Source organism: Cynocephalus volans, chromosome 6 (genome assembly GCF_027409185.1).
Source record: "Cynocephalus volans isolate mCynVol1 chromosome 6, mCynVol1.pri, whole genome shotgun sequence".
Lineage (NCBI taxonomy): Eukaryota > Metazoa > Chordata > Mammalia > Dermoptera > Cynocephalidae > Cynocephalus > Cynocephalus volans.
The window spans coordinates 43,320,247-43,347,786 of NC_084465.1; the positions used below are offsets into that span (position 1 = coordinate 43,320,247).

At 39.9% G+C, this 27,540-nt stretch overlaps 1 protein-coding gene across 1 annotated transcript in view; it reads left to right on the forward strand.

The window, feature by feature from the left end:
• The window catches only part of DOCK4 (dedicator of cytokinesis 4), a 433,780-nt gene that overhangs the window by 291,263 nt on the left and 114,977 nt on the right, over window positions 1-27,540 (forward strand). The window contains exons 17-23 of the mRNA XM_063098749.1: window positions 9,210-9,366; window positions 14,227-14,324; window positions 14,433-14,516; window positions 14,685-14,785; window positions 16,886-16,967; window positions 17,956-18,126; window positions 21,504-21,696. Coding sequence (XP_062954819.1) covers window positions 9,210-9,366; window positions 14,227-14,324; window positions 14,433-14,516; window positions 14,685-14,785; window positions 16,886-16,967; window positions 17,956-18,126; window positions 21,504-21,696 — 886 coding nt within the window. The remainder of the gene's footprint in view (window positions 1-9,209; window positions 9,367-14,226; window positions 14,325-14,432; window positions 14,517-14,684; window positions 14,786-16,885; window positions 16,968-17,955; window positions 18,127-21,503; window positions 21,697-27,540) is intronic.

The following is a 27,540-nucleotide window of genomic DNA, read 5'->3' on the forward strand; positions in this document are numbered from 1 at the left end:
TGCAGCTCAGTCTTTAATGGTTAACACTATAGGTACTTCCAGCTCTCATGAGATCTGGTGCACTTGGGTTATGTAGAAACTGGTCTGGGCCTGAGTATTTTCATCAAACTGTACCCCATGCAATTCTGTATTCCTGACCAGTCTCCTCTGAATGGTCCTACTGATTGAGGGGCGGATCAGCTGTCCTTGCTGTGCCCCAGTGTTCCCCCAGTGGGCCCGTCTCCCTCACTGCCTGTGCTACAAACATTTTTCATGGGACCGGCCTATGGCCAGTCCCTTGCAATGACTCACCGGCCTCTGAGTGCTTCCTTTTTTTTCAGTTTTTGTGGCTCCTCATTCCTATGTGGGTACACGGGAACCCTATTAGTAGTCTTGCTGGCCTGGGGGCCACCAAGGCCCTCTTCTCCCCTGCCGCCTCCAACCAACTTCATACAAAGGACACAGCTGTGGCTTCTGCCGGTGCCTGCTGTGTGTGCTCAGCAGCTCCAGCCTGGTAACAGCCAGGATTCAAAATGGTCAGAGTGGATTTTTCTTTCTCTCATTGTGGCTTCTCCTGCCTTCATGAACTCCATAGGTCTCTCTTCCTCTTCCCCTGAGTTCTGGCAGCCCCAACGTGGCTGTCATTGCTTCTTTATAGTTGTAAATTGGTTGATTTGTAGGAGAGAGTGGTGCTGGGGACCATCTATTCTGCCATCTTGACTGGAAGTCCTAATCTTATTAAGTTTTGTTCTTTCAGTGCCTTCTGTTAGAATTGCTGTCTTCCTTAACTTTGTAACAATATCTTGGCTACCCCTGTCCACCTACCTGCTGAAAAGCAAGTTAAGAAGCGAGACTGAAATAATGAGTTAGGGGAATTCGTTTTTCAAAAGTCAAGTCTCTTAAGCTGAGAGTCCAGAAAAGGAGGATGGGAAGACAGTAGCTGTGCACTGAGTCCCCATTCTGACTCATCCTGTGGATGGTTTGTAGTCATTTGAGGTACACTCCGAAACACCTTCAGGTCCAGAAAAATATAATAATAATATAGACAGCTTTTGAGAAATGGACTTTTGTAAATTCATCACGGTTGATTGTCTACCACCACCATAGCTAACATGGCCAAACTCAAACAAGCTAGGGGTTTGCTTAGTAGAGAATCTCATTCCTGTAGTGGGATTTATTGGCTTCCTCATCCAGTGCATCTGAGCAGGAAAAGGGCCAGATAAGAAGTCAGCCAAATAGAAGATGATGCTGTTTCTTGGTTGGGGAGGGAGTAATTTAATGTGATAACCTAGACTGCAAAAGTCTACTGCAGGTTAATTTGTTTCACCTTTGCCACCTAAAACTTTTTCCATAATCCCTTTGTGGGCCAATCTTTCCCTATAAGTTTTCAGTTTCCTATGCTATATCCCATTTCCCAACTTGGTCTATAGTAGTCCAGCACAGCCACTATTCACTGGCTACTGTCTTTGAAATGGACTCATCAGATTCAGTTGGAAGCTACTGCTCTCCACTTATCCTGAACTATAGTATAGCCTCTTCTTATAGTATGTTTGCATTCATAAGTAAAATGAAAAGATGAGGGGAATCTGGACATTGAGATAGACCGATAGGTTTGCTACCTAGCTTGCTGTCCACAGAACTCCACATGCTGCTGTAATTATTCTGAAAGAGACTTCCTCTGTAACCATGGTCAATAAATCTTAGACAAGCCAGAACATATCTGTCCACCGTCCCAGGCTTGGCCATAGAAGAATTGACCACTTAGCATCTGTTTTATTACATACTGTGAGAGTAATTTAAAAACAAACACCTGCATTTTTTTTTTTTTTAAGTAACCTAATAAATTTAGCATAAAAGCTGAACAGGGAGAAAAATGCTAAGATATTTTAAGAGGTAGTCTTAGTCCTGGCACTTAAGGCTATTTATGTGACATGAAGAAAGCCCCTTCCATACTAATAAATTAATACTTAATACTGCTACATCTTCAGTCTTCCCAAAATGTTCTGCCCTAACTGAAACCTGCCTCTCCTCTGCAGAGAGGGCTTCCTGTGTAGGTTCTGGAGTTGAGAGCTCATCTTCTGAAGCCTTGTGTTCAGTGCCTGGAAATCACCTGTCTTCAAATGCTCCAGTGCCTTTCAAAGATACTGGTTCTCCACCCTCTAGTAAAGAGCTCCCCGTCCCGCTTACTGTCTTCCACCAACATATATTTTGGGGCCAGCGAGGAAGAGGGAAGGATGGGGTGGTGGGTGGTTGTTTACTTTCCCACAGTCAGCCTAGCCCCTAGTTCAGAGTCTTCTTCTGGTTGATCTGTCCAGTGCTGTGCCCTCTTGTTTCCGTGGCCACTCCAACCAGTAACCTTCATGTGTGTTCTACTTGACTATGGGCCTTGCTGCATTCCCACCCAGCAGGATCTCCGTGTGGTGCAAAATAAATACTTGGTAATTGACTAGATTGGTGGGTGAAAGGGTAGGTGGAGGGATGAAATCATCCAGAAGCACCTCATTTCAAAAATCGTGAATTCCCAATATCCTGACCACAACCTTTCAACATTCCAATTTTTTAACTATACCTATTTTTCAGCCTTTTTCTCCTCCAGTAAACCCCTCCTGACTACTTTCTTCCCCTTCATATCCAGGATATTCCTTGATCCTTAGTTCTGCTGTGCCTACATGGGAAATAAAAACCAGTCCTGGATCAATCTGTCAACATCACCCTCTGCTATACCCAGCCCTAGGCAGCTGGGCATTACTGGAGGAAAGGATACACTTGCTATGGATTAGCATCAGCCTTGTGGGTACAGATGCAGGACCAGCAACACGGCAGACAAACGATTCAGCTCCCTGCCTCAGTCCCCACTTGGGCTATTGACAAGGTTTTACCGTTTTTCCTGCCTCACCGCTTCCCTTCTACTTAACAGAGAAAACAGAAGCCATCAGACAGGAACTTCCTTAACTTCCTGTGCTCTCTGCCCTGCCACCTGCAAACTTATCTGCATCCGACCCTTTTTCCTGCTTCCTGTCTCAAGGGATGGGGCAAGACTCCTTGTCTCCAAGGCTGGTTCTTCCCCCTACCTCCCGCAGTATCTCCCTTCCTCCCGACTCCTCAGGGACCCTGCTCCTCCCAGCATCCTCTCTCTTTCCTCCTGCATCTATAAATATTTCCTTTCTTCTGGCAGTATTCACTGAGATTTTAAACATGTTCAAATCTTTTTCTTTAAAAACATTTTTTCAATAGCCACCCCATTCCTTCTTCCCTTCCCACCATGGCAGCCAGTCTACATGACAAGCCAGTCTTCCCTCGCTGTCTCTACTTCCTTACATGTCATTTGTTCCCCAAACCACTTCTGTCCCCACTGTTCAAGTGAAGTTTCTCCCCTCCAGATCACTAGTGCCACCCAGGGGCTAAAGCCACTGGACACTTGAAAAACCTTTCCTACTTGACTTCCCCGTAGTATGTGACACTGTTGGTGATGCTCCTTCTTGGAAATCCCTCGTTCTTTGGGCTGTCAGACAATGTTCTCCTGAGTTTCATCCTTTCTCCTCTTTGAGGACTCTTCTCTCTTTAACTCCACCTTAAGTGTTGGTGTTATCGTGGACTTAGCCCTGGCCACCATATCTGTTTGGTCCTCTCTAGAGCCATCTCCTTCACTTCCAGGGGCTAACTTACCACATCTCTATGTAGATGACTGCCAGATCTGTTTTTCACGTCCAGAACTTTTACCAGCCTCCTGTGCATCTTCGGTTGGTTTTCCCAGACACACCTCTAACTCAGAATGCCCAAAATTGTGCTTTCTATCCTGCCTCCATCCACTTCTGCCATGAACAGACACCTGCACGTTTTTTCTGGATTGTCCACCTTACTGTAATTTTTAAAATTTAGTTCTCTTATTTCCTGGAAATTATAGACCTCTTAATTTGATGAATATACCATGAATTTCTGTGCCAGTTTTTTTCTTACTAAATTGCACGTGTGGGTCTCTCAATGTGATATCTGCATAATTGCAAATGTCACATTTCTGGGACACTGTTTATGATAGACCACTGTCATTCTCTTTTACCTATCTAAGACAGTGGTCAAAGAGTAGCATAGGACATAATGCCCCATTCATTGCTCTACCAAATGCTTTTAATTCTGGGGAAAGAAATAGGCCTTGAGCCAATCTATATTATCTCAGAGCAGATGGAGATTATTACTGCTACTGCAAAGCCTGCAATTTAATACTTCTGTATGTGGCCAGAGACCACATCTCCCAGGTCAGATTTGATTTCAGACCCACGTATAGTAAAGCAGAGGGCTGGTTCTCATCTCCCTCTTCTCTAATTTGTAGTAAATTACCTCCATGCCATTTTAAAAGGACTCGCACAGATCACAGCATGTCAAGGCAAATGCAGAGAACTGTCCTTCACTGTGACAGTAACATGGTTTTGTTCCTCCAATCTAGTAGCAGCCTCAGGGAGCTGTGGTCATGTTGCCTAGTTTCTCCTAGAAAGAATGGTTCAGTTAATTCTTCCCTCATCAATCTACCGTAACACCAGGAACACTTCAGCTGTGCTTGTGTCTCCCACAAGAGAAGGAGTTCTCTGATGAGCAGGACAGTGTCATCTTATTCTCATATGGATATTGCTTTGTTCTATGCCTACATAGGGTTTGATGAAAAAAAAAATTTTCTTATGCCAAAGCAAAAACAGTTGTTTTATACATGTTTCCCAGAATTCACATGATCCATATTTAACCACCTCATCCAGTGGAAGGGTATAACTGAATTTTATCATGATGACAAAACCATCTTTCAACCCCATGCAGGGGAAATATCTCCTAGCTGCCGCTTGGTGCTGCTGAGCCCGTAGTGCTCAGATGCGCAGGCATTCAGACACCCAACCACGACTCTGCTGTACTTGCTATTTCCAGTTAAAGCACAAGCAATGCCAAACCACACTTGTCCAGTCTCATTTCTGTGGCTTCATTGACTTTTAGCCCTTCATCTAAGGGGAAAATCATCCATTCACATTTGTTTTTTCCAGTCTATACCCTGGTTCAGAATCTCACACAGTACAAACCTTTCTCCCACCTGGCTGAAAAGCACCCTGGAATTTCCCGCAGTCTCTTCCTCACTCCCTGGCTTCTCCTAGTGACCTGTGCATTTCCTCTTTAGGAGGCCGGATAATCTTTTTGGCTTAAACTCTTGCTGACACCTGTTCTGCCCCACAGGCCTACCTTCTGGAACCCCATTTCTATTCTTCACTGCTCTTGAGTCTCATTTCTCTTCTATAGATTCTCTCTCATCAAATGAAGGAGTGAATGATCTCCAGCACATCTGTCATGTTCTCAGGTTCCTGCATTGTGCCGCATCTGCTCCCACCTGCCCCTTGTCCCTACTACATCCAGGTCTCATGATTTTTTGTTCCCTCAGTGGTTCCAGAACATAGACTAGCCATTTCCCTGTAAGACTCAGAAGCTTATTTCATTTGAAATTATTTCACAGATCCTCATACTGCAAGCCACCAAAAAAGTAAAAAATAAACTATTTCAGCTCCACATACTACTCTGAGACCTCTCCAAGGGTGTCTTTGCACACATACCCTTTTTTTTTTTTTTTTTTTGAAAAGTAACTTTTGGGGGTCTTTCTTAGCCATACACACCATTCAATATTTTGTCTATAAAGCAATAAATTTAAAATTTATTATAGTAAAACTCAAAACCTGATTAAAACGGCAGTGGAGGAATGGGATACTACTCAGCCATAAAAAAGAATGAAATTTCTCTATTTGCAGTGACATGGATGAGCTTGGAGAAAACTATGGTAAGAGAAATAAGCCAGGCACAGAAAGAGAAACACTGCTTGTCCTGTCTCATAAGAGGGAGGGAAGGAGCTTATAGGAGGGAAGTGAGGAGGAAAGGAAGACAGAACGGCAGGCAGGCAGACAACAGTCACACTAATACTGTGAATTTTCAGAAGGAAAGAACAGAACTGTGGTTATTAGAAGTGGGAAATGGATGGGGAGGGAGAGCAGTGTTATTGTGAAATTGGTTAATTGACACAAAAAATGATTACATTTTGTAATGATGAATATGCTAATTATCTGATTTGATCATTACATATTGTGCATAGGTATTGATATTCAACTCTGTATCCCACAAATACATATAATCAATTATGTTTCAATTGGGAACAAAAAAACCATGGAGGGAGGTGATGTTCCATAGTGATTGTGAATACAACTTCGGTTCAAATCCTGGCTTTGACACTGCTAATACTGTGACATTGGGCAAGTCACTTAAGCTCCTGGGTTACAATATTCTGCTTTATATGTTGTTATGAGAAAATAATTCAGAGTGTTTAGCAGTGAGTGACATACAGTAAGCCTTCATAAACTGTATTTGCTTGGATTGCTCTTAAAATCTCCAGTGTTTTTATGATATGTTAAGGACACGTGCTGAAAACCTGAAGGAACAATAAAAGATATGCTCTAAGATTTTCTGTACAGTTTCTTAAGTTTTTTAGAAATACCTTAAAACTTCTAACTCTAACCCCATACCTAGCATAATCCTACTGGACAAAACAATCAGTTTTGCACCCCTGGTAAATATTATATCAAAGGATTCATACAGACCAGGTCACGGTTACCTGCTTTTCTTTACTGAATTCAGTGGCAGAATTCTCATTCCTCCCCCACCCCACTCTCTATCTTACACACCCACATACCAGTGTTCTTGGTAGAAGGTCTGGAAATACCTTTTGTGTCCAGAATATTGTTCATATTAGTCATCGTGTCTTGTACTTGAGTGAGGGTGTTAGAGTTTAGCTGTAAGAAGCTGTCAAGGTGTCATGCCTCAGACTCAGACGCTGAGTCTGGCCCCCCAGGCTGAGGGAGAAGTGAATGAACCAGGTTTGGTGGAACTGACCTGGCCACGGTGGCTGGACCAGGAGAAGGCAGCCAAGTCTTCTATTTACAGTGACCCCTAAGGATACGACATAGCCATCATGCTTTTACTCACAGAAGCAGTCAGTCTCACAGCAACCAGTTGAGCTAGGTGAGCATATCAAGCAGGAATTCCAAGAGGCTGCCAGAAGTACACCAGAGCCGGCCAGTTAGTTGAGGGGAGGTGGAGGGAAATAAGGCAGATATCTATCGGATCAGGATTTCTGTGAACAGATGGAGCAGATCAGAGCAGACTCCAGCTCCTGGGGAGGAGGCCTGAAAATAGCTGGACAGAGTGTCTGGGCTGCGCTTGGCATGAGACTTCAGTCACGATGGGAAGTGGTGGATGTATGAAGGGTCAGTCAGGATAGGGATGGGAACCACATAGGCCAGTTCCAGGCAGGGAATAGGGTGAATTTGGCGTGCTGTGGATCATGCTGTGACTGGCCATATTTCAGGTTCTGATACCAGGACCAAGACTCAGGGGAGGGGCAGCTGTCCAAGGTTCCAGAACATTATTTTGTCTAAGTACTTTCTCTAAGAAAGCATCTGAAGTGTTCACTTTATTCTTTGAACCATATATGTGTGTTTTATGCACTCTTCTATCTATATGAAAGATCTCACTGTAATAAAAAAAAAGCATTTGGAGTTGTAACACTAGAAGAGAACTATAGAGGCTGTTTATTGTGTTTATGTTGGTTCTGTTACTGGGCAGGTGTGCTAGTAAGAACATCATGTAATATACTGATTCTGTTTCTCTAAAGTTGTTAAAGAGGTCTTTCCTAAAGATTTATTATTAAATTTTTTTAAATCTTTTGTGAATCATACAAAATAGTCTAGAATACCAGAGAGATCCTATGCTTAAACTCTTGCCTGTTGCCAGGATACTAACATGGAAATTATTTGAACAAATTTAAAGGAATAAAGTTCATATGAGTTTTAAAACTTATACACAAAACAATCTGACCTGTGCCCTCTCTGTGTCTGTTACAAGACTTTTTTCTCAAGAATTTAATTTAAAATCACCTTTATCATTACAAAAGTAGTATACAGATAACTGAAAGAAAATAAAAACATCACGTCCTTACTACCCAGATGATGTAAACTGTTACCTCCTTAGTGTATATCCTTTTAGATGTCGTTCTATATGGATTTTTTAATAAATGATACATAATATATATTTATTTTAAATCTACTTTTTTCAGTTACTGATTTTTTATATACTAAATTTTTATCTCATCTAGAACTTAGTCAATTTACAAATTTCCAAAAAAAAAAAAAAAAAAAGGACAAATCAGCAGGCTTGTCCAAATCTAGGACCATAAGGTACATCAGGCTGTCTGTCTCTTAAGTGTGTTTAATCTAGAGCAATCTCTTTCTTGACGACACTGACATGAAGAGACAAGGACAGACACCCTGCAGAAATCCCCACCTTCTGGAGTTGTCTAGCTGCTTCCCCACAGCATCGTTCAGCATGTTGCACTCTCTCGTGTTTACTATGAAGCAGAAGTTGAACATCTTTGGAAGAATGCTTGTAGATGATGATGTGTGTCTTTGCATTGCCTTGCACTGGTGCAATGACAGCCTGATCCCCCCACGTGCAGTTATATTTGTCCTTTTGCCAGTAGGAAGTAATCTGTGTGCTGCTGCTCTGGCGCTGTGTGAACATCCGGTTCCTCATCAACAATCCTCCTGCTGGTTTTAGCACTAAGCAACAATCCCGAACTAGAGTAATAATTACAGTGGGGATATGAAATTATATTTTCTAAGTCTTTAATTTCTTTTACATGTGTTAGCTGGCATTTTCTGTGAAGTAGAGATTTCCCTCATGTAGTGGGACTATTAGGTTAACCTGAAATACCATTTCCTTAATTGCTGGTTTTCAAAGTAAGTTTAACAGTTGCCTCAGGTGAGATGTTGGAAGAATTAAGCATTTTTAAAAAATCACTGCAAATATGATTTCTTGAGCATTTCCAATCTGTTAGAGACTGTGGTAAAAAGGCTTTATATAATCTAATTCTTATGACAATACAATGAGGTTTTATAGAAAAGCAAAGGAAACCTCAAGTGGTTAAATAACCTCATAACATTGCTCACATGGAAAGTGACAGATCTGGAATTTAAACTCCAATTAGTCTGAATCCAAAATGTGCTTAATTGTTTTTATACATTTCTGTTGCATTTACTTAAAAGCTACGTTCTGTTTGGAATGTTTCTCAGTTCATAAAAACTAGAAATGGAAATTATGCTTAATAATTCTTAGGAGGTCTCTCTCCCCTCCCTTTTGTTTTTTTTTAATATTTTTAACAGTGTGAAGAAAACACAAACCTTCAGGATATTACCCGCTACCTCAAACTTCCCTTTTCCAAGGGCATTTTTCTTGGAAATAATAATCAAGCCATGAAGGCCACAAAGGAGTCTTTTTGGATAACATCTTTTCTCTGTTCCACAAAACTCACACAAAATGGTAAGGTATAATACTGTTTTATTTGAAAGCCCTTGTACCTGTGTATTTGTGTGAATTTTGCTAGGCATGTTCAGTAAACAACAAAGTTATTTTTACGAACTTGGCACTAAATTGTTGATCTTTCTGTCTGTGATTTCCAATAAAATGGAAACAGTTGTGACCCAGTGATCTGTCGAATACATATCATTTAAGAAGTCTTCAAAATTATTCCATTGTTGGAATCCAAGTGCACAGCTCTTCAAATAAACCATCAAAACCCAGCTGCAAAAAAAGAATAAAAATACCACCACCTTAATCTCTTGTTTTATAGCTCCATAAACAGTGCTAATTGCAGGCTTTAGAATAAAGGCTGTTTTTTGTTTAATTAGATGGATATTGTTTTTCTGTTCTAGCATTACTTTTTATGTCAGTGATTGCAAGTTATGATTAATAAAGCAAGCTCTTCTCCTCAGCAAATTGTTATAGAAACGTCATCTTAATGAAGGAAGTAAATGAAACATTTCTGAGTTCTTCATGGTTGCCATATATGGCTTCTGGCTTGCATCCTGAATGCCATATTAATAAGTTAGATTCATTATGTTGAGGAGAATCGCTTCATAATAAGGGGTTTTGTCTCATAAAAAGCTCCTGTGCCTAAACATTTATAAGTCTTATTAGTTCTTTCTTCTGTGTCATAGAACAGCATTTGTACAAGTAAACATTTTTTTCTCTTAGAAGAAAACGTATTTATTCTCTTAGTAGTGCCAGAAAAGCAAAATGTAACATTGTGATATTGACCACTTTTAAAATACCTCTTAATTTTAGTGTGCAGTGCTACATAGGACACCAACTTAAGATATGTCAAGTTATACCAAACTTTATCAGTATTATGTGGTTAATGATTTTACTTAAATAAAATCTCCATTGTCATAACTCAGTAAATGATTACAAAGCATTTACCAAACCTCAGGTATTTTTTATGGGGCCAGTCTACTCTTGTGGTGGTTTTGAAGCTGATAAACTCAACCTGTTATTGGCTCCCTTGTACAGAATTTTTGTTCATCCTGTGTGGATTAGTTGTGTGTCTGTTATAGAGTTTATATTCAAATGTAATTGAAGTCCTAACAGAATATTTTGGGTTGTATTAGTTATCTATTGCTGCTATAACAATTATCACAGATTTATTGGCTTAGAACTACAAAAAGTTATTATCTTACAGTTCTGGAGGTCAAATATCTGAAATCAGTTTTACTGTGCTAAAGTCAAGGTATTAGTGGGGTGGCATTCCTTGTGGAGATTCTAGGGGAGGATTTTTTTTTTTTAACCTTTTCTATAGAGGCTGCTCATGTCCCCCTCCTCCAACTTCAAAGCCATCAGCATAGGATCTTCAAATCTGTCTGACTCTGGCCTTCTTCCATCTTTTAAGGACCCTTGTGATTACATAGGGATGAGTAATCCAGTATAATCTCCCTATTTTCACATCTTTAGTTTAATCACGTTTATAAAGTCTGTTTTGCCACGTAAGGTAAACGTATTCACAGGTTCCAGGAATTAGGATGTGGACATCTTTGGAGGCCCTTATTCTGCCTACCACACAGGTAAACTTAAGAACAGGTTCTCTGCAGCCCAACTGTCTGGCCCTGCATCCCGAATTTGTTCTAGCTCCAGCGTTTAGGATACTAGACAGATCATGAACATAAAACAAAGAGAACCAAATTCTGAAAATTAGGAGTTGCTCCTTTGTAAAAGCAGAGAACATCTTTCAGGTCAATACGAGTAAATAAACTATTCATGAAATCAGTATATTAAATATCTCACTATATGGAAGGGAAGATCAGATTTCCAGGCAATGCCTGGCTCATTTTTGGAGATTAATAAGTGCTTCATTATCATTTTGACTTTTATTAACCTTGTCAATGCAAGACAGCTCCAAATGAGCCAGGAAATGAATAGCATGTTTCAAGAGATGGGAAGGAGGGAGGAAGTTAGTTGATCTTTCTCAAATTTACATGCTAGACACACATCTTTGTGTAGAAGTAATCCAGTTCCAAATTGGAATTAAATTGCTATGTATTCATTTTACTTGACTTGGAAAATATACAAATTCTATTTTCACTACAATTGGGCATTTAGTAAGTGATGTCTCTAGAAACAGTTTCCTAGAGCAGATTTGCATTTCAAGATTCCTAATATGTATCTGTGTGCACACTTTCTCTATTACCCAGCATTTTTCCTAGATAGCGTGCCAGGGCCCAAGCACTAGGCTGCACATCTGTGATTGCCAGATCAAGTAGAGATTTTCAGCTTCTGAAGAGTAGGGTCATGTCATTCCCCTATTTCATAGCTTTTGATAGGTTAGACACATAGTATATACGTAATAAATGCTTGTTGGATGGAATTTAGAAAAATTCATATTTCCAGTTGTAAGTTATAGCTCCCAATGTGCAACTAACATATCTTCAAATGGCTAAAACAGAGACCAAGGAGGTGCAGTTTTGCCTTACATGATTAATGACGTCCACACAGACATAACTGCTTTACTCTTCTATTTGCACCATTACGAATGGTCTAGAGATTCATCAGCCTGCTTATGGGAAAGACGGATAGTCCTGTCCTGCTCCAATGGTCTTGACCACTTTTCCAGCTCTGCTCATGAGAATCGTATTCCTGGTTCCCCTGCTGCCTCCAGTGGTGGCACTTTGTGGCCAGCACAGCCCCCTTCTTCCTCCCCCACTCTCCACAAGGGCAGGGCCCTGAATGCCCCTGCAGCTACCTCACTTTAAAGGGAAGGCAAAGAGAGCCAAGGGAAAGAAGTGAGAGGCGGGATGAGGTGCAGTGGGAAGTGAGGAGCCAGTGACAGGGGAGATGCGCTGGGGGATCGCAAGAGCCAAGCTGCCAGGGGGGCATCCCGAGGGGAGGTGTAGGAAGCAGAAAGCAGCTGGGCAGGAGCAGAGCCTTGCTCTGTTGCTGGGGCTATCACTCTTTGGATGTATCTGATAGTCCAAATATAACCAATCAACTTTAAACAGGTTGCAATCATCCTCCCAGAATGTCTGTTAGTTATGAATATTAAAAATTTTCATGGTTTTTAGGTTATAAAAACATCACAAATCTCCTTTTGAAAGTCAGTATTTTAAAAATTTCTGGGCCTCTCTATCCCTTTGCTCACCTCTCCCCTCAAGAAGAATAGAGGTTAGGGGTCAGCCGTGGCTCACTTGAGAAAGTGTGGTGCTGATGGCACCAAGGCCATGGGTTTGGATCCCATGTAGGGATGGCCGGTTAGCTCACTTGGGAGAGCGTGGTGCTGACAACACCAAGTCAAGGGTTAAGATCCCCTTACCAGTCAAAAATAAAAAATAAAAATTTCTTCTCACTCTAAATCCTCCTCCTACTCTTATCTCTGTTTGGTATTGGTAAACATTCCTATTTAATACTAAATTTCTTCCTGTTAAGTCCTTTGTGAGGTTCTTCTCCTGACTCTGGCCTTGGTGGAGGTTGCTTTCTTCCTCTTGAAATTCTTATGTTTTTCTCTCATTTCTGTTCACTGCATCATATTTTCTTTCTCATCTTAACTACTACCTTGATTCTTGGGTTTTTTGGTCTTCCGTAGTCTCATTGTTCTTTCTGCCTCTCAGAAAGTCCCATTCAGGATTCTCCTGAAACAGGCTTTGAAGTAAATTTCTCACTGTTCAGCCTGGAAAATCCCTCCTGGCTTCTCTCCTGGCCAGTCTGGTCTCTGAGCCCCACTGAGCCCTGGCCAGCCCTGGCAGGTCCCACTGCTCTGTGCACAAGCCCTGTGACTTCTTACTGCCTTCATTGGCCTTCTGTCACCACTGTCTCCCGGCTGCCCTGGGAGACTAACGAAGCTTGGCCACCATCTTCCAGAGCCTTTCTAACTTCTATGCAAGAAAGATGAGGGAAAAAATTATTCCCTCCCCGGGTTCCTAGAGGACCTGTTATTGTTCTCAGGGCTGCAAGAGTACAATTTCTAACATTTTCAGGTCAGCCAGAAAAGCAGGATAATCAGTCCTAACAAGGTACATAAGACCTGTAGAATCTTCTCAGGCTGTAGGTGGTCAGAAACTCACTGGTATATTATCTTAAAAATAGCACCGTCAGCATCCATTTAGGAAAGGGAGAGAATTACTGAGCTGGGCCCTGTGTTTGCCAAGTCTGGGATGGAAGACGGCCCATGGAGTGCAAAGCTCACTTGATGATCTGACAATCCACTGGGCTGTCATCACCATACAGGGACCTTCTAGTCCTGCAAGGTTTGGGTCACATTTTCAAGAAGACCTTCATTGCTGGGTGGAATTGTTCATGACGCATAGTGCAATACTATGTGCCGGGGCCCAGGCATGAATAGAGCAGGTTCCCAGCCCTTGAGAAACATGCATCTTACCAGGGGGAGGCAGAAAATTATTCAACAAATATTTATCAACTGCCTGCTTCATTCTTGGTGCTGGGAATATAAATAGGGCCAAGTTTGGCATGTTTTTGTTTTTGTTTTTTCTCTTGGAGTTTACAGTCTAGTTGCAGCATAGACAAAAGAACTGTGATAGTAAAATGAGTGATTTTGTAATGTGGGAGCACAAAGAAGGGACAGTTAGCTCGGGATCTCAGGAAAGGCTTCCCAGAGGAAGCTGCATCTAACTCTAGAACTGAAGGATGAGTTGGAATTTGTAGGTCAAGAGCATTGGGAGGGAAGAAGTAATTAGAATATAGTGTAATAAATGCCATCCTGGGTAGGGCTAGACATAGTCTGTGTGGGCCAGAAAGACGGGCCACATGTTTAGGAATTCAGCTTTTACCAGTAGAACACTTTCACGTTAGGGACTGTTCTCTATGAAGGCAATTAATTTTCCTTTTCTGTTTGGAAAGGTGATATGCTTGATCTTTTGAAATGGAGAACCCACCCAGACAAGATCACAGGCTGTCTCTCTAAATTAAAAGAAATTGACGGCTCAGAGATAGTAAAGGTATATACTATATGTTACCCCTTTTGGAAATTCATAGAATAAAGAACATTTAGAGGAGAAGGACAGATAGAATTTTATTCATTCATTGACTACTTCTTTATCTAACAGTTTCTGCAAGATACATTGGATACCTTATTTGGAATTTTAGATGAAAATTCCCAAAAATATGGATCTAAAGTGTTTGATTCTTTGGTAAGTTCAAATTTCATTTAATTGTATTTTAACTATTTTGTCTCTCTGTCTTGACTTTCATAAGGCTGTTTCAGAAATATGCACTTAATAATGTAAGAATTCATGTTTAAAAGAACAAAAAAAATTTTGGTTATAATTTGGTTTTCTAAAGCACAATTTTCTTTTTAGGTTCACATAATAAATTTGCTGCAAGATAGTAAATTTCATCATTTTAAACCTGTAATGGACACTTATATTGAGAGTCATTTTGCAGGGGCACTTGCATACAGGTAAGGCCCTTTATCTTATAATTGGTTTAGAAGCGGTTCCTTCTGAGCTTTTCTAAGAAGCAGCAGCTATATAGGAAAATTTAAAAGAGACTGTAGGAAGAAATGAAGCACTACTGAAGTGTCTCTTGAGACAGAATCTTCCTTCCTCACACACCCTTTTATAGTGGTTAGAACTTATTTTTGATTAAAAGGGGGAAAGAAGAACTTCCTGAATTCTATTCCAGAGATCTAAAATATAAAGTTTCTTTCTTCTTGTCTCCATTTCACTTGATATTCTTTGGTCTAAAACGTCTGGTTATTTCACTTTGGTTGTCCAGCACCCCACTGAGTCACTGCACTCCTTGATGATTATAGATGCTTGTAAGAAAGAAAAACGAATGGAAAAACCTTTGCCTTCATATCTGTTTCATTCATTCATTCATTCATTCATTCATCCATCTGTTAATATCTGAGTGCCTACTGCATGCCAGACACAAACTTTGTGCTGATAATGTGATGACCTGGTCCCTGGCCTCAAGCTATTTAGACATTGGAATCTACCCTTTGCTGGTAGCTGCTGTTTTAACTGTCCCTCCTTTCCTACCAGCTCTGATTGTGCCAGTGTGGCCAAGAGTGAATGAATAATGTCATGCTTTAGCAACTGCCCACCTGCATGCAGCTGAGTTGATAATTGCCAGAAGGAAACAAATAACATCTTTCTACAAATAACACCTTCCCAGTCTCTGGCCCTGCTTAAATACAGCCCTGGAATGTGCCCTGATGTTCTGTGTTTCCATTCCAATACTCTCGTTACTGTTTTGCCCACATTTCTACCCTATATCTTAAGCACCTACAGGCATGCACAATCCTCTGTTCCTAGAGGTGAATTAAAAGAGCAGGGAATCATGTTTTTACCCTTTTCCCCCCCATCAATGCGATATATAAAGGATAGTAAGTAATCAAGTAAGCATTTGATCCTATTAACTTTTGTATTCCAGACCATGGCATGTTAAGATTTGTATCTCCAACGTTTAAATGAATGAAGGTATTTTTCTAAGACTCAAACCTCCATCAACATGCTTTTTTTTACCGAGGGTGAAATGTAAGAACAGGAATAATTTTGAAGCACTGGCCCCCTCAGCCTAACAATTTCAGCTGTAGTGTGAGGAGTTCACTGCTTCTGGCTGAAATTGTCGTTGGAAGCTAGAGAACAAGAGTGTAATTTCTAACATTTCAAGTCAGCCAGAAAAGCAGGATAACAGTCCTCACGAAACAACATAAGGCCTGAGGAAATCTTTTCAGGCTGTGCATGGTCAGAGACTCACTGGTATATTATCTTAAAAATGACACACCCAGCAGCATCTACTTACTGGCACTTCCAAATATTCCTCCGTAACTGTGAGAAAAAGTGCTGTGTGAACTATTCTTCCTAGAAAAATAGAACTGCCCAAAGTTCAATGTGGCAAGACTGTAATCTTAAGAGTTTTAGGTTGTTATTGTTTGTTTTCTTAAATTTTTGTTTCTTTAAAAAAAAAAAAAAAAAACCTTGGCTTTTCTAGAAATTCTCTTACTAAGGAATACTTTGACAGTAAGCTCACTTCTTCTCACCGGTCAGAGAATTGGCTTGATAAATCCACAGGGCTGTGACCTGGAGTGGGGAGGTGCTGCCTTCCTCTCTCCCCACACTCCCGCTGCCTCCGGCTGAATATGTCATCCAGCTGTGTTTACATGGTCACTGGGGAAGAAATCCCAGTTAGCAGGTGTCCAAGATTGACCATTACAATCATACATCCAGGCACTTGCTTGGCTGGAGTCCTTTTCTCCAATATTTGTGTTCACCCATTTAGAAGCCTTGCCAGAAATAGCAGGGCCAATGGAATATGTCCAGACTGAGGGGAATTGCAACGGGAGGAAGTGTTGTTTCTCTCTTAAGGCTTCCAAAAGGGGAGTGATGTTGACGGGCAGATTTAGTAAAATTATTAGATAGCATTTTGACAGGAAATTATGAGAACTGTTGGGAAAAGAAGCCTCTTTATTGATCCAAATAAGTGTTGGATTTGTTGGCATTTAATTGAGAATTAGACCAATTCCCCATTCTGCACATTTCTCCCTGTATTTTAGAGATCTCATCAAAGTGCTCAAGTGGTATGTGGACAGGATTACAGAAGCAGAGCGGCAAGAGCACATCCAGGAGGTGCTGAAGGTGAGGACAGGCTGTGGATAACAGATAATGTAGTCTAACAAAGCTGGTGCACGGTGGTGCTTACACTAATTGGTTTCCTCTATACAGACAGTAATTGGTGATGATATATTACTGACATTCTAATTCCAGGACCTTAATCAGGTTATGGCTGCTCCAGAGCAGATGAAATTTGAAAGGGACTTTGCCAGTCTCGTCCACTGGAACCTGCCCAAGATTGAATCCTTACTCCTGTGGGCTCCAGAACACTTGACGTGAAGTCTAAGATTGGCAGGAAAGGGAGGGTTTCTGAAAGAAGACTATGGATAGGTAGTTAAGCTTAAAACACCCTGGGTCTTGCTTCTACCAACCTGCCATAGACCATCTGAGAAACATTTATCTTAAATTCTAAGAGAGAATAGGGTGGCTTAGCAGGGATCACAATGAGGAAACCTGAGGTTATACTGGATCTCATGGTTTTACACCACCCTCTTCTCTGAGCCTTATATGGTTAGTTTTATATGGAGATACTAATGTCTTCCTTGCAAACATGTTCAGAAAGAATACAAATTCTTAAAGGGATTGTCCAGTAACAGCTCTGGTAGTAGATAAAAAATAGATAATATATACATTTTATGAAACAAGCATTTGGTCTGATTGAAGGTAAAATGCGAAGTGGCAATAGTACCTACCAAAGCAAAAATCATTTTTGAGAAACAGTTCTCTCTTTGTTGACTAAATTTTAAAAAATCTGAGGATCAAAAACATTTAGTGTCCATAATGCTCAAGAATTATAAAGAATTTTTAAATTTTCTATACATTTCTTCCATTAGGCATCAGAGAAAAATGTCTCTTTCCCCTCCAAGTAAACAACCCTTCGAAAATCTCACAGGGCCTTTTAAAATCAATAATTTAAAATTCTAACGCTGTACCATGGTTTTTATGATGTGTCACTGTTAAATAAATGCTTTTGGTCTCCTTTGAAGCTAACTTTTAACAATTTTCATTTAAGGCACAAGAATACATTTTTAAGTATATAGTTCAATCTCGAAGGCTGTTTTCCCTTGCCACCGGTGGGCAAAATGAAGAGGAATTCCGCTGCTGCATTCAAGAGCTCCTTATGTCCGTCCGTTTCTTTCTTTCACAAGAAAGCAAAGGGTCTGGAGCATTATCTCAGTCACAGGTAATTTTTTGCATCTCTGCTGAATGGAGAAAAATATGAGTGTAGCTTATTTTTATACAACAGCATAATTGAATGTTTTCTCCATCAGAAATCCATAGCTCCAGTTTATATTTGTAGCTTAACCAAGTTTGTGAGCAGACGTTGAAAAATCCCCCGCTTCTGAAAACTAGCCGAGCAGAAGTGGTTGCCTTTCCTCACACCCTTCTCTCCCTCCATGGAGAGGCTACTGGTTTGCATCTGCCACCTTTCCAGTTACCAGAACACTTCCCGGTGATTGGACAAGTTGGCACCATCAGCCTTGGGGAAGGAATCTCACCAGAGCCCATCTCTTACAGCTTTTCTCCCCAGGCCTCGCACTGCACTTGAATCTGTCAACTTTCGAAAGTCATTATATTGGACTCAGCTAAACTGCCTGTTGTTTTGTTTTATTTAACTTAGCCCTAATCGTCCTGGGATTTATCTTAAAGACCAGTGCTGAGCTACTGCTGCCAAATTCTGTTATTGGGAGTAGCCCCACATGTTTTCTTAAGAACAGGATCCATCCACTTTCCAAATAGCATGGCCTTGAACAAGTTCCGAGAGATAATTCTGAATATCTTTCTCTATACATTTTTAATCCTTCTTGTACACTTTTAATTCTAATGACTTAGTTAAAAACCTGTCAGATGGAGGAACAGCCTCTTACCATTCCCTGGAGACTAGAGACTTATAATCATTCAGAACTAGGACATAAGACAGGAGATTAAAAGACAAAACTAGATCCTTAATAGTGTTGTTATAATTTGGCGCCATGTGACATTGGAAGGCATAATGCATAATGGCAAAATAGCAGAAATGCACCAACCCTGCAAGAGTAGTGCTGTCTGTACTTTTTCTGATTGTTTAGGGGACTGTTCTTGTTACTCTCTTTGCAGAGGTGGATTCATCTTCCATCTGGGCAAGGATACATCTTAGGCTCTTTTAAATGTCATTTTGGCCTCCAGAGTTAACATTACAACCACTGCACTTTAGGAACTTGCCAGAGACCTCAATATCAAAATGCCCGGTCGCCAAACCCTTCATACAGGGAGAAATGTGCAGAAGGGAGAATTGGTCTGAATCTCAATTAAATGCCAACATGGTGCAAAGAAAGGTTCTCTTAGGTTCTAGAGGCCATGTGGCACATGTCCGCTCAATCTTCAAAGCCAGCAGTGGTATGTCAAATCCATCTCATGCTTTGAATCTCTCTGTCTACTACTATTCTACCAGCCAGAGAAAACTCTTCATTTTAAGGGTTCTTGTGATTAGGTTAGGCCCACCTGGATAATCTAGATAATTGGTAACCTTCATTACATCTGCAAAATCCATTTTGGCATGTAACATGACATAATCACAGGAACACCACCAGTGGACAAAGGTCATGGGAATCATCTTAGAATTCTGCCTACCACATCCAGAGCCAAGAGTATCCATTAGTCCAAGGTTTACTGTTAGGCTGCCTTGAAGGCTAAAGCCCAATCTCCTTGCCCCATTTTGTATTTTTCCATGTGGGCTACTACTCAGGGTAAATCCTGTCTTCTGGAGGCAGAGCACCCATCCCAGCAATCCTTCAGGTTGGGTCAATGGACAGCTGCCCCACAGATCTGTCCATCCTGGTCCAGCTGGGGATGTTCATTTAGTCCTCCTGGCCTAAACCCAGCTTGCTAATGATGCAGTCCTTGGTAGTCCTGCCCAGGGCTAACTCAGCAAATGGAGCACTGGTTCCTGATCTTCCATTCCATTGACAGGCCCCTACCTCAGGATCCCCGGGAGAAAAGAAGGAATAATGGAAGGAGTAGAATCCCAAGACCCTGCATAAATTCCTAATCATCTTTCTCTATGTGTTTTGGCTACCAGGAATCTCAAAACTAAATTGTACTTTTATTTTTATTGGCAGTAAAACCCCTTAGCTTGCCCTGATAGTTATCTTTCTGTCCTCTTCACAAGATCCTCCTTCCTTTATCCTTGTTAATTGTCCTATTATATATGTATCTTACACTGCAGGCACATTCAGATACTTTTTTGAAGTAGAGAGGTTATAAATAAAGAATTAATGGATAAATTAAGGAATACTTGAGGAAGATTAGTTCACTTTTCAATAATCAGAAAGCTGGGCTTATTTTACTTTGTTTCATTTTATTTTATTTAACTTTATTGGTATGACTTGTCTCTTCACAGAGTGAAATGAAGGTTATATAAATATAGTCTTTAACAGGGAATACCAAGTTACTCATTTCAAATATATTCACGTAAGTGTATCATTTTCAAGAGTCAAGAAGAAATGCTGTTGACTATAGTACCTTAAGCATTTTGATAGCTCTAGCATCAAAAACAGATCTCAGCTATTCTAAATATGTTTGCTGCTGCTGTATAGATAAATACTAAAATCCTTGAATTGGAATTTGATTCCACGTTTGAATCATTAGCACATGTAGACTTGACCTACTTTCCAGTGGTCTCAGATGTTGTTGGGAAGCCAGCCTGCACTGGAGTCTCAGCATTTTAGAAACAAGTGCCTTCTTCCCTCAATAGGTAGAGTTGAGGCTGATTGATTTCTTTCCATTGGTCTTTTTTTATGGAATTTAAAAAGACTGTCTTTGTTTTGATGTACAATCCTAGCCCAATTTTTTAAGTATGCCCCTTGGGATTTGATGTTAGTGTCTCTTTTTTTGATCAGGTTTCTTTATTTACATAAAAAATATTGTTCTTAGTTTGTGCACGCAGCTCTTGGTTAACAATAGATCTTGAAGCAACTTAAGGGGTGTTTTAATGATCTTTTCATTTTACAAGTGATGAAACTGAAGGTTGGGGGCTAAAATGACTTTCCAAAGTCACAGAGTTGATTAGAAGTAAAGCTAGTAAGGATTACATATAACCTAGGTCTTCTGATGCCTCATCTTATGTTTTTTCTTAAACATAAGTTGAGTGCTTTGGGAAATTAATATGTTTCATTTCTTAAAGGTAAATGAGTTTTAATGAGCATTTTAGAAAGTTTCTCCAAAAAGGATCCAAAAAGAATGAAATATAAATGACTACAGTCCAGGTATTGGTTGAGCATTCTTTCTATTCAGTCATGATGCATTTTGCTGATTCTCTGGGGTTTTTACCAGTCATTGTCAGTGATTTTTCAGAATTTCCCAGTTTTTATTATATTGCTCCTTTGCACATTTCAAAAAAAGTTGTCCTATTCTGCTGCACTTTTTTTTTCACCCTTTTAACTTTAGGTAACAGAAATATTTTACATTCATTTTTCTACCATTCAACAATACTTTTCATAGTCCTTAAACTCACTGACATTTTACAGCTTATTTCTCATGGCATATCTGGGAGTTGGTTTAAATTGCTTCTTCTTTTTTTAGGCTGTATTTCTGAGCTCTTTCCCAGCTGTGTACTCAGAACTGTTGAAGCTTTTTGATGTCCGGGAAGTGGCCAACTTGGTGCAGGACACTCTGGGCAGCCTCCCGACCATCATGCACGTGGACGATTCCCTGCAGGCCATTAAACTGCAGTGTATTGGTAAAACTGTGGAAAGCCAGCTTTATACCAACCCAGGTGAGTCTCTTGGATGAAATGTTGTCTCTAGAAAGCCATTTATTTACACCTCATTATCATTGGTTAGCAGAGGCAATTAAAAACAAAAAAGGAAAAACCAAAAAGTATTTTCTTAAAAGCATTGTTTATTGGGATGGTAAATTTATTTAGTTGTCAAATACAAATATATGGCTATTAAAACTTTATTTCTAGAAAGAATGACAACTAACAGTTAAATTATTGATTCTAATTACACTACTGCTTTTTTTCTAGATTTCTTTTTTTTTAATTTTCCATAAAATTTAACATCTTCCTTTAGAGATTCCGACGTGATCCTTATTTGTTTGTTTCCTTTTTTAAAAAAAGTTTTCCATCGATTTCTGTTCTGAAACTGTATAAAAGTTTTGGTGTACTGTTGGTTTTTATTTTGTCCCAACAGCAAGTGATCAGTTACTAAATTGATTTTTTTCATAATACCTGTCATTAAATCTCAATGCCTCTTGTTCTCTTTTTTTTCCCTAAAGAAAATAGAGTAAGTACCAACCTTATTTTAAAGTTTATTTTAAGAACTTTTCATCAGCCTCACCAAGTAAAAAAATTTTTTGAATAGATTCTATTAAGAATTATTTTCCCATATGAATGCACACCTGTGTGTATTTTTTTAAATAGGGTTGTAAATATAGTAAACAAATCTTTTTTACATTATTTTATTGTAAAACATTTTAAGCATACAGATAAGAATAAAGCATAATATGGGTAAATTATTAAAAAATTTTAACATTATCAGATATTTGCTTTAGATCTTTGTTAAGAAATTCATCATAGATAAACTCAAGGTCCTATTGATTATACTCTCACTTCTTGCATAGAAATTTCCACTATCAAAGATTCTGGTTCCTATTTTCTATGCCTTTATCACATAGTCATAAAAATATTTTTATCTCTCTAAATTTTTTTCATCTTTTTGTCTTTATATGATAACATTATGTTGTCTTTCGTAGAGTGCTTTTTTGATGATCATACTTTTTTTGCTGAAATAAATAATGCTTTAATCAATGTGAAACAAAGTTCAACCTTCAGATTTCTCCCAATAAAAACACATCTCATCCTGGGGAAAAGACAGTTCTTGCAGTGGTTTTCAAACTCTGCTCTTTAGAGCCCTACACGTTCTGTCGCAGTGTGTGGAGGGGAAGGAGGTCCTGACCAGGCACCCCAGTTTAACTCAAACACCAACTCTGCTTTCACCAAACCAAGAAAAGTTCATTCCTGTCTCAGAGGAATTGGTGATTTCTGCCGTACAAGTGGATTTCAAAAATTTTGTGGAAAAATGGAATTGAAAGATAAAAATAAAAAAATATAAACTTTATTTTTCCAACATAAGCTCCATCAAGTTCAAGACACTATTGTAAGTGATGATACCAGCCATTTAGTCCATCCCTACAGAACTGAGGGTCCTGAAAATTTAACCATGTCAATGCCATCTTTTTTACATTATTAACTAAACAAAAATAGGTGCCCTTTAAATACATAAGATTAAGGGCCGAACCCGTGGCTCACTCGGGAGAGTGCAGCACTGGGAGCGCCGAGACCGCGGGTTCAGATCCTATATAGGGATGGCCGGTGCGCTCACTGGCTGAGCGCGGTGCGGGCGACACCACACCAAGGGTTGCAATCCCCTTACCGGTCACCAAAAAATAAATAAATAAATACATAAATACATAAGATTAGGAAACAAAAAGAAGTCAGAAGGAGCCAAATCAGGACTGTAAGGTGGATGCCTAATGATTTCCCATCAAAACTCTCACAAAATTGCCCTAGTTTAATGAGAGGAATGAGCAGGAGCATCGTCATGGTGGAGAAGGACTCTGGTGAAGCTTTCCTAGTGTTTTGTTACTAAAGCTTTGGCTAACTTTCTCAAAACACTCTCATAATAAGTAGACATTAACATTCTTTGGCCCTTCAGAAAGTCAACAAGCGGAATGCCTTGAGCATCCCAAAAAACCGACCATGAGCTTTGCTCTTGACTGGACCACTTTTGCTTCAACTGGACCACTTCCACCTCTTGGTAGCCATTGCTTTGACTATGCTTCGTCTTCAGGATCATACTGCTAACGCTGTATTTCATCTCCTGGCACAGTTCTTCAAAGAAATGCTTCAGGATCGTGATCCCACTTGTTCAAAATTTCCATTGAAAGCTCTGCTCTTGTCTGCAGCTGATCTGGGCACAACAGTTTTGGTACACATCGAACAGAAAGTTGGTTCATCTGTCATTTTTTCAATCAGAATAGTGTAAGCTGCACCAATTGAGATGTCTTCTATGGTGTTGGCTATTGTTTCTGCTGCTAATTGTCAGTTCTCTTCAATTAGGGCACAAACAAGATTAATTTTTTCCTTGCAAATTGAATGGATGGTCTGCCACGGCGGCTTCATCTCACCCTTTCTTAAAATGAGTTATCCATTTGTAAACTGCTGATTTCTTTGGGGCATTGTCCTCGTAAACTTTTTGTAAAGCATCAGTGATTTCACCATTCTTCCACCGAAGCTTCACCATAAATTTTATTTTTGTACTTGCTTCAGTTTTAGCAGAATTCACGTTGCTCTGATAGGGGCTCTTTTCAAACTGATGTCTTATCCTTCATAGTGCCTCAAACTAGATCCTCTTCAGATACATTATAACAAGTTAGTGTGAGTTTATTTTGGTGCAAAAAATTTTTGAAATCTATGTAGTTTTTTCATAGTATTTTCCATGACCATTTCGAAGACTCCTCATATTTCTCCCATACTGACCAGATAATTCTTTGTTTGGTTAGTCTTATACAAAAAGAGCAACACAAATAATCAAAATTGTTTTCAAATATGAGAGAATTATTTTGGGCAATTGTGTTCACTGTATGCCTCTGAGAGATGTACTCTAAGAACCCAGTTCTTTGTTGACTCTGGACACTCAATAGACAGTAAAGAAATGAGGACTAAAGAGATATAGAGAAGAAACTACTGTGATCCAGAGGCAAAAATATTGGGTCCTTGTGGGAATCAAGGAGAATATTTATTGTGGTGAGGAGTAAAAGGACTCCTGAGACCCAGGAAATGTAGACCCTGCAGGGTCTGTTCCAGTGCCATGGAAGAGAGGCTCAGAGCCAATGAGGGGGGATTGTGACACGATGGAACAGAGGAGGAAGGGAAAAGGGGAAAGGCTGCCTGCTCATGTTGTATGGAATGCTCCGCATGGAGAACAATTACGGAGAAGCAAATGCAGCTCACAGTCAATGGGATACTTAGAAGCTCATGCAGATGCTCGTAAGAGGAAAGGCCTCTATCACTGTCCCAGCTGGGTGTGGCTTGGCTTGATATTTTGTGACTCATTATTGAAGAAAACAGAGACTGTCATGTATAAATGTCAGGGCAGAACACATCAGGAAGGAGCCTATCTTCCTGGAGAAAAACAGGAAATGTTCCTGGGAGCCTTGCAAGACTCAAACTACTCTTTGTTTTAATCACATGGAACTACACAGTAGTGTTGGGGAAACTTAGAAGGTGTTTCTAGGGACTTTGAAATTCTAAATCAGAAACTGTGGACTTAGGAAATAGATGGGCATTTCTATGGTGTCTAGTTGAAAGAGGAGATGTTGGAAGGGAAATAAGATGTGCAGTGCAAATAGCAGGCTCCACAAACAGTGTCAAAGAACAGGGTGTGAGATCTTGGACTGTGGTTAAGAGGAGAGTGTGATCCCACAAGGGCTATGGTACTTCTCACAAAAAAAAGCAGATTCTGTCTAACTGGAGGGGGAAGAAGAAGAGGGACAATATAAAACTGTGGAACTAAGGGCATGGCAGAGATGCAAAGGACCATAGTAAAAGAGGGGGGCTTATATTAGCCATAGAAAGGAGTAAAGGGTACAATTGGCCCACATTTTAAGAAAATAATTTTCAAAGGGCTGGCTGATTAGCTCACTTGCTAGAGAGTGGTGCTGATAACACCAAGGTCAAGGGTTCAAATCCCCATACTAGCCAGACACCAAAAAAAGAAGAAAATAAATTTCAAAACATTTTGGAGAAAAAGACCTTAGATGTTACAAGCCCATCAAGAGATCTAGGAAGTTATAAAAGTTGACATTGTATAGAGTCTTGTGTTAGTCATGGTTCTCCAGAGAAACAGAAACAATAGAATGCATATATGTAGACTTATTACAAGGAATTGGCTCATATGATTATGGAAACTGAGAAATCCCAAAATCTGTTATCAGTAAGCTAGTGACCCATAAGAGCTGTTTATATATAGTTTCAGTTCAAGACCAAAGGCCTGAAAAACAGGAGAGCTGATGGTCTAAGTTCCAGTTCAAGTCTGAGATTGATGTCCCAGCTTGAAGACAATCAGGCAGAGAGAGAGAATTCTCCCTTACTCAGCCTTTTGTTCTATTCAGGCCTTCAGTAGATTGCTTGAAGCCCTCTCACATGGGGAGACCAGTCTGCTTTACTCAGTCTTATTTATTTCAATGTCAGTCTCATACAGAAATAACCTCACAGACACACCTAGAATATTGTTTAACCAAATATCTGGGCTCCCCATGGCCCAGTCAAGCTGACACATTAAAATTAATCATCACAAATCCCAAAGAGAAAAAAGTAGAAGAGGCCTTCAAAGGAACCAGCATGGCTGCAGAATATTCCTGGTTGAATCTAGATTAGAAATTAACACAGAAAACAGAAAGGACACATACTAAGGTCAGCACCACAGAAGGGAATGAAATCATGTCATAGGAAGTTTCAAACCAGGTTGAGTTAAGGGGTCACTGGGCAGCTTCATGGCTGGGCAGTCGGGCAGGAGGACTGAATCACTCCCTAAGTGATGCCTCCAAGGTCAGAATCTTGGTCATCTAGCCAAAACTAGGACATAGCTAATATTTGGAATCTAAGTAGATTAATATTCAATGTCTAAATCACCCGGGGTCTGGGCAGACATATTTAAGGTCTCAAAAATTGACAACTTATTTTCCCTTTCTCCCCAAATTTTTTCTTCTTATTTCCTAAAGGCCAGGAATAGAAGGGTCTAAATAATTTTGGAGAAGGCAGCTTTGGCAATGGTAAAAAAAGTAGTTTGATGCGTAGAGGTTAGGAAGAAGGATGAACCTGTGAAGGGTAGGAGCAGAGAGGGGTCATTGAGGGCCTTTTAGGTGGAGGTCAGGGATGGTGTCTCCTAGATTCCGTTAAGTCCAGATTGTGCTAGAGCTGTGGGTTTGACATTTGCTTTGCATCTGTCCCCATTGCTGGGCCCTTGATGATATGTTTAGCAGAGGTCTGCAGTCATTGCTGAGCTGTTTTCTTACCAAGAAAAAGTTATATATGTTGCTACTTGGGGATAATTGAGCAGTTTGTCAGGCAAACTCCAGCACAAATAATAGAGGTAAAGTATAAAGACCTAAATGCACTGAGCATGTACCATTAGTGAGAAGCATGCTGGTGCTACTTTCTTTTGCCTACAAACTAAAATACCAAGTTTTTTAGGGTGGGAATTTCATTAAAAAGTAATCAAATGCAATCTTTTTTCTTTTTGGCAGAAAATCCCCAGTTCTCATTAGCAATTTTGTGGATTTGATACAAGGCTGCAATAAAAAATAAAGGGAGAGAGCAAGGAAGGTAGACTATTAGACTTTTCTAAAGTATATTCTATTAATTAATGCTTCCCCTCCCCACCCCATTTTAGGCCATGGTATAAAAGAAGTATGTTTGATAGTTTTATCTATTAATTTGACAACTTCAGGAATAAAATCTTACTACAGTTGGTGGATACCTAGAAGTTTTTATTTATTAGAACTGTAAAGTGCAGTTTAGTTTTGGCTTTTATTGGATTGCAAGTGATTAAATGGT